This window comes from Orycteropus afer, unplaced genomic scaffold, assembly GCF_000298275.1.
Source record: "Orycteropus afer afer isolate SDZICR_OR568_19922 unplaced genomic scaffold, OryAfe1.0 scaffold00778, whole genome shotgun sequence".
Taxonomy (NCBI): domain Eukaryota; kingdom Metazoa; phylum Chordata; class Mammalia; order Tubulidentata; family Orycteropodidae; genus Orycteropus; species Orycteropus afer.
The window spans coordinates 683,236-690,719 of NW_006922365.1; the positions used below are offsets into that span (position 1 = coordinate 683,236).

General features: G+C 37.7%; 1 protein-coding gene and 1 pseudogene across 1 annotated transcript in view; one reads left to right on the forward strand and one right to left on the reverse strand.

Moving 5' to 3' along the window:
• The window catches only part of LOC103211714, a 5,270-nt pseudogene extending 4,508 nt beyond the window's left edge, over positions 1 to 762 (reverse strand).
• Positions 763 to 788: 26 nt separating this feature from the next.
• The window catches only part of DEPDC1B (DEP domain containing 1B), a 200,628-nt gene continuing 193,932 nt past the window's right edge, over positions 789 to 7,484 (forward strand). Inside the window, exon 1 of the mRNA XM_007957698.2 lies at positions 789 to 857. Coding sequence (XP_007955889.2) covers positions 789 to 857 — 69 coding nt within the window. The remainder of the gene's footprint in view (positions 858 to 7,484) is intronic.

Below are 7,484 nucleotides of genomic sequence, written 5' to 3' on the forward strand. Positions count from 1 at the left end.
TGGTGTGAGGTACAGATCTTGTTTCATTTTTCTGCAAATGAATCTCCAGTTTTGCCAGCACTATTTATTAAACAAACATTCTCTTCCCCATTTAATGGATTTCGGGCCTTTGTCAAAGATAGCTGACTATAGGTCAATGGATCTATTTCTGGGTTTTCAATTCTATTCCATTGGTCTATTTATCTGTCATTAAACCAATACCAGGCAGTTTTGACTACTGTGGCTGTATAGTAGGTTTTGAGGAATATATACTTCTTGATCTGGGAGTGATAAGAGGCCCCTCTAATTCAATTGCCTCATCCTCAGGCTGGTCAGCTAGCTTTTTCTTTGTTGGATCTCTGGATTTTTTCAAGAAAGAAAGTTCTTCAGGGTATCTGTCTTAGAGATGTCAGAAACAGCTTTGAAGACTCTGTCAGAGAAATTCACTTTCACTTTCACATACTTGATGTTGGGAGGTTGTAGATGAGCAATTTGTGTTGAGGGGTGAACTGAAGTTTAGCATCTGCTTGAATACTATACTAATCCAAGGCCCAATGTGTTTTAAGAAGCCAAGTTCTCTTCTTTTCCCAGCAGAGAGCATGGTCAGACCAATTCTTTTTTACATAAGAATTTTTCCACCAACTTGACCATTATCCCTCTGAGGTGCACCTCCCTGGTCACTCTCAGGGTGACATCGCCTTTCAGGTTCGTCACATGGACACTCAGTTTGCATGTTCCATCCGCATAGCAGCTATCTGGCATCCCTATCCCGTCTAGAGCCATGGCTCCTTCCTGGGAGCGCCGAGGAAATGGCTTTCTTACGTGTCACCATCTCAAAGGAAGACAACTCCCACCGAATTCACAGAGTGCATCGTGGGGTTGGGAAAAGGTGGAGGACAGGAGGATTTCCCAATGAACTCGGAAAGAAGCGGCAGCTCAAATGAACAGTGGGCAGTACTGCGCTTGCGCTCCTTTCTGGTTGTGGAGGGATGTCGTGGCACTGCCGCCTGTCCGTGCATTTAATTTCTTGACTGCTGCTTCCGTGGATGTTGATTGTGGATGAAAGTAAAATGAAATTCTTGACAACTCAGTCTCTTCTCTGCTTATGTTGCTTATTGGTCTGTTGTGAGGAGTTTTGTTTTCTTTGTATTATGGTGTAATCCATACTGAAGGCTGCAGTCTTTGATCTTCTTCAGTAAGTGCTTAAGTCCTCTTTGGTTTTAACAAGTAAAGTTGTGTCATCTGAATATCACAAGTTGTTAATGAGTCTTTCTCCAATTCTGATATTGAGTTCTTCATAGAATCTAGTTTCTTGGATTATTTGCTTAATATACTGTTTGAGTAAGTGTGGTGAAATGTATCATCCTGACACACACACTCTTCCTGATTTTAAACCCTTCAGTATACCTTTGTTCTGTTTGAATGACTGCCTCTTGATCTGTGTACAGGTTCCTCATGAGCACAATTAAGTGTACTGGAATTCCCATTTTTGCAACGTTGCCCATAATTTGTTATGATTCACACAATTGAATGCCTTTGTGTAGTTATTAAAACATAGGTAAACATCTTTCTGATATATTCTGCTTTCAGCCAAGATCCATCTGACATCAGCAGTATTATCCCTCTTTCCCTGTCCTCTTCTGAATCTATTTTAAATTTCTGACAGTTCCCTGTCGATGTAGTGTTGCAACTTTTTTTGAATTATCTTGAGCAAAAATTTACTTGTATGTGATATTAATGATATTGTTGAATAATTTCTGCATTCTGTTGGATCACCTTTCTTTGAAATGGGCACACATTGTGGATTTCTTACAGTGAGTTGGCCAGGTGGCTGTCTTCCAAATTTATCAACATAGATGATTGAGTGCTACCAGCATTGCCTCCCTTTTTTGAAACATGTCAGTTGGCATTTCCTGAATTCCTGGAGCCATGTTTTTTACCAGTGTCTTTAGTGCAGCTTGGACTTCTTTCTTCAGTTCCATCAGATCGTGATCATATACTATTTCCTGAAATGGTTTTACATAGACCAATTCTTCTTGGTATAATGACTGTGTATTTCTTCTATCTTCTTTTAATACTTCTTGTATTGTTCAATATTTTGCACTTAAAATATTTCAGTATTGAAACTTGAGGCTTGAATGTTTTTTTCAGTTCTTTCAGCTTAAGAAATGCTGATTGTATTCTTCCCTTTGGTTTTCTAACTCCAGGTCTTTGCACATTTTATTATAATACTTTATCTTCTAGAGCTGCCCTTTAAATCCTTCTGTTCAGCTCTTTTACTTCATCATTTCCTCCATTTGCTTTAGCTACTTCAAGTTCAAGAACTTGAAGTTTCAGAGTCTCTTCTGACATCCTTTTTGTTTTTTTCCTTCTTTCCTGTCTTTTTAATGACTTCTTACTTTCTTCCTGCATGACGTCTTTGATGTCCTCCTACAGCTGTCTTGTCTCTGGTCATTAGTGTTCAGTGCGTCAAATCTATTCTTGAGATGGTTTCCAAATCCAGGTTGGATGTACTCAGGGTTGTACCTTGGCTTTCACGGACTTGTTTTTATTTTCTTCAGCTTAAACTGGAACTTGCACGTGAGCAATTGATGATATGTTCCTCATTTACTCCCATATTTGTTCTGACGATTTTTAACTTGTTCATTTTCTCTTTCCACAGATACAGTCCATTTGATTCCTGTGTATTGCACCTGGTGAGGTCCACATGTATAGTCACTGTTTATGTTGTTGAGAAAAGACATTTCCAGTGAGTAGGTCCTTGGCCTTACAAAATTCTATCATGCTGTCCCTGGTGTTGTTGGTATCACCAAGGACATATTTTCCAACTACCAATCCTTATTCTTTATTCCCAACTTTCACATTCCAATTACAAATAATTATCAGTGCATCTTGATTGTATGTTTCGTCAGTTTCAGAAGCTGGTCAAAATCTTCTGTTTCTTCATTTGGCATTAGTGTTTGTTACATAAATTTGAATAATAGTTGAATTAACTGGTCTCCTTGTAGGATGTTATCCTATCACTGACAGTGTTGTACTTCAGGATAGATCTTGAAAATGTTCTTTTTGACAGTGAATATGATGCCATTCTTCTTCATTTTGTCATTCTTGGGTAGTAGACTGTATGATTCTCTGACTCAATATGGCCAGTAGCAGTCTATTTGAGCTCACTAATGCCTAGGATGGGAGCTCTGGTAGCATAGTGCCTAAGGCACTTGACTGCTAACCAGAAGGCTGATGGTTCAAACCCACCAGCCACTCCTCAGAAGGAAGATGGAGCAATCTACTTCCATAGTGATACTACCTCGGATACCCAAAGAGGGGTCGCTATGAGTCGGATCCGACTTGACGGCACATAACAACAACAACCAGAACAATGCCTAGGATATCTATCTTCAAGCATTCCATTTCATTTTTGGTGACTTCCAGTTTTCCTTGATTCATACTTCATACATTCCAAGTTCTGATTAGTGAATTTTTACAGCTATTTCTTCTCCTTTTGAGTTATGCTACATCAGCAAATGAAGGTCCTGAAAGCTTTACTTCATCTGTGTCATTAGGTTGACTCTACTTGCAGGATGCAGCTGTTCTTCCCCAGTTGTATTTTGTGTGTCTTCCAACCTGAAGTGTTCCTGCTCTGGCACTGTCTCAGACAGTGTTCTGATAATAGTCAGAAAGTTTTGACTGGCCAACTATTTTAAGATGTAGATCATCAAGTCCTTCTTAGTCTGTTTTAGTCTGGAAGTTTTGCTGAAATCTGTCCACCATGGGTGACCCTGCTGGTATTTGAAATACCAGTGGTATTGATTCTGACATCTCAACAACATGCAAGCTACCATAGTAGGACAAACTGACAGACAAGTGGTGGAGATATACTTTATCAGTGTTAAATATTTATTACCTGGATAGAACACTTACTAGATATTATATACAAAGTTATTAAAAAACCAAAAAGGTTATTTCTTTATTTTATCTGCAAATACTATTCCTTACATTATACACTAAAAAGCTACCATTCTTTTTTGTTTTTTTGCTTACAGAAGCAACAAGTGATCATGGTAAACAATTCAAATGTTATGGAAATACGTTGCAGAGAGTAAAAATTACAAAAAATTCCTACCTTAGAAGAGATAACCTTCCTTTTTGTCATCTTTCTTATTCTCCTTTCCTTCTCTCTTTCATTTTTAAGCTTATTGTGTGTTTTTTTCAGCCTTTCATATGAATGTAGTACCTGAATTCAGTAGGATCAGATAATAGCTGCTGTTTTAACTTTTTTCCCCACTTAATTATATTAAATATCATGGACATTTTTCTTTCTGTTAATAATTACGTATTGAGTACTTATATCACTGCATATAAATCTGTGAGTTTGCTGTACTTTAATCAGTTTCTATTCAAATTAGTTCTAGTTCTTATCCTGGTTATAAAAAAATGCACATAGAGTTCTTATAAGTGCTTGTTTTAAAAAAAATTTTATTTTGATTTGGGTGAAAGCTTATAGAGCAAATTCAATAAATGGTGTTTTTAAAATTTTAAAATTGCTTCAATTATTATAATTGAATATAATTAAATAAAATTCAACTTGTAAATGCCTATGTTTCTATTTGGGAAATTCCTACAAGTTATTGTTAGGCACTGTCGAGTCAGCTCTGACTTATAGCGACCCCGCATACAACAGAACGAAACACTGCCCAGTCCTGCACCCTCCTCACAATCCTTGATATACTTGAGTCCATCATTGAGGTCACTGTATCAATTCATCTTGGTGGGGGTCTTCCCCTTTTTTGTTGACCCTCTACTTTACCAAGCATGATATTCTTCTCCAGGGATTGGTCCCTTCTGCCAACATGACCAAAGTAGGTGAGATGAGGTCTGGCAATTCCTGCTGCCAAGGCACATTCTGGCTACACTCCCTCCTGGACATATTTGTTCATTCTTCTCACAGTCCATGGTATTTTCAGTATTCTTCACCAACACCATAATTCAAACACATCAACTATTCTTTGGTCTTCCTTATTCATTGTCCAGCTTTCACATGGACGTGAGGTGATTGAAAATACTATGGCTTGGATTAGGTTCATTTACCTTTGTCTTCAAAGTGACATCTTTGCTTCTTAACACTTTAAAGAGATCTTTTGTAGCACTTTTGCCCAGTGCAATACAGTGTCTGATATCTTGACTGCTGCAACTATAGGTGTTGATTGCACATCTAAGTAAAATGAAATCCTTGACAACTTCAATCTTTTCTCCATTTATTGTGATGTTGCTTATTGGTCCAGTAGTGAAGATTTTAGTTTTCTTTATGTTGAGGTGTAATCCATACTGAAGAGTGTGTAGTCTTTGATCTTCATCAGTAAGTGCTTCAAGTCATCTTCACTTATAGCAAGCAAGGTTGTGTTATTTGCATATTGCAGGTTTGTTAATGATTCTTCCTCCAATCCTTACTATATGAAAAACTATATGAAGTTCTTCTTCATATAGTCTAGCTTCTCAGATTATTTTCTCAGCATACAGATTGAGTAAGTATGGTGAAAGGATACAACCCTGGTGCACACTCTTCTTGATTTTAAAACATGCAGTATCCCCTTGCTCTGTTCGAATGACAGCTTCTTGGTCTATGTACACATTCCTCATTAGCACAATTAAGTGTTCTGGAATTCCCATTCTTCTCAATTGTTCTCCATAATTTGTTATGATCCACACAGTCGAATGCCTTTGCATAGTCAATAAAACACAAGCAAACATCTTTCTGTATTCTTTGCTTTCAGCTAAGATCCATCTGTCATCAGCAACGTTATCCCTCATTCCACATCCTGTTCTGAATCCAGCTTGCATTTCTGGATTCTGTATATTCCCTTTCAATATATTGCCGCAACCATCATTGAATTATCTTTAGCAAGATTTTACTTGCATGTGATATTAATGATATTTTTTGATAATTACCACATTCTGTGGGATCACCTTTCTTTGGATTGGGTACAAATATGGATCTCTTCCAGTCAGTTGGCCAGGTAACTGTCTTCCAAATTTCTTGTCATGAAAGAGTAGCTTCTCCAGTGCTGCATCTGTTTGTTGAAACATCTCAGTGGGTATTCCATCAATTCCTGAAGGCCCCCCCCCCACCTTTTCTTTTTGCCTATTCCTTTAGTGAAGCTTGATATTCTTCCTTTAATATCATTGGTTCCTGACCATATGCTACCTCATGAAATAGTTGAACATTGACCAGTTCTTTTTGATACTATGATAACTATGTCATTCAGTATTTTGCCTGGAGAATCCTTCAGTATTGCATCTTAAGGCTTGAATTTTTTATTCAGTTCTTTCAGCTTGAGAAAACCTTTTTGGTTTCAGATCTTTGCATATTTCATGATTATACTTTACTTTGTCTTCTTAACCTACCCTCTGAAATCTTCTGTTCAGCTGTTTCATTTTGTCATTTCTTCTATTTGCTTTAGCTATTCTGCAAGTTTCAGAATCTCTTCTGACATCCATTATGGTCTTTTCTTCCTTTCCTATCTTTTTAATGACTGTATGCTTTCTTCATGTCTGATGTTCTTGATGTCATCCCTCAACATGTCTGTTTTTTGGTCAATTGGTGTTCAATGTGTCAAATTTATTCTTCAGGTGGTCTCTAAATTCTAGTGGGATAAAAATCAAGGTTATATTTTTGCTCTTGTGGATTTGTTTTCATTTTCTTGAGCTTCAGCTTGGACTTGTAGAGGAACAATTGATAATCTGTTGCACAGTCAGCTTCTATCCTTCGTTTGAATGAAGATATTGAGAATCTCCGTCGCTTCTTTCCACAGGTGTAGTTGATTTGATTCCTGTGTATTCCATCTGTGAGGTCCTCATGTATAGCCACCAATTATGTCATTGAAAAAGTATTTGGAATGAATAAGTCATAGCTCTTGTAAGGTACTGTCATGCAATCTCTGGCTTCATTTCTGTCACCAAGGCCCTATTTTTCAACTATCAATGCTTCTTCTTTGTTTCCAACTTCTGCATTCCAATCACCAGTAATAACCAACACATCTTAGTTGGATGTTTGGTCAATTTCAGACTGCAGAAGTTGGTAAAAATCTTCACTTTATTCATCTTTGGCTTTAGTAGTTGGTGCGTAAATTTGAATCATAGTAATATTAACTGGTCTTCCTTGTAGGCATGTGGATATTATCCTATCACTGACAGCATTGTACATCATGATAGATTTTGAAACATTCTTTTTGCCGATGGATGTTGTGATAGCTGGAGCTGTGTGTCAACTTGGCTGGACCACAATTCTGTGTAGTTTAAGCAGTTGTGATGTGGTTATTCCCATGATGGGGCCAGATGAATATGTTTTGAGCAGCCAATCCATTGAAAGGGAGTTTCCCTAGGGGTGTGGCCTGCTTCCAGTATATTTATGGACATCCTGGGAAAAGAGACATTCTTCTGTGGATCGGGATTCTGTTGTGCTGCCTACTGCTGTCCGTGAGCAAACAATCTACCATTCAGCCTGGAGATCT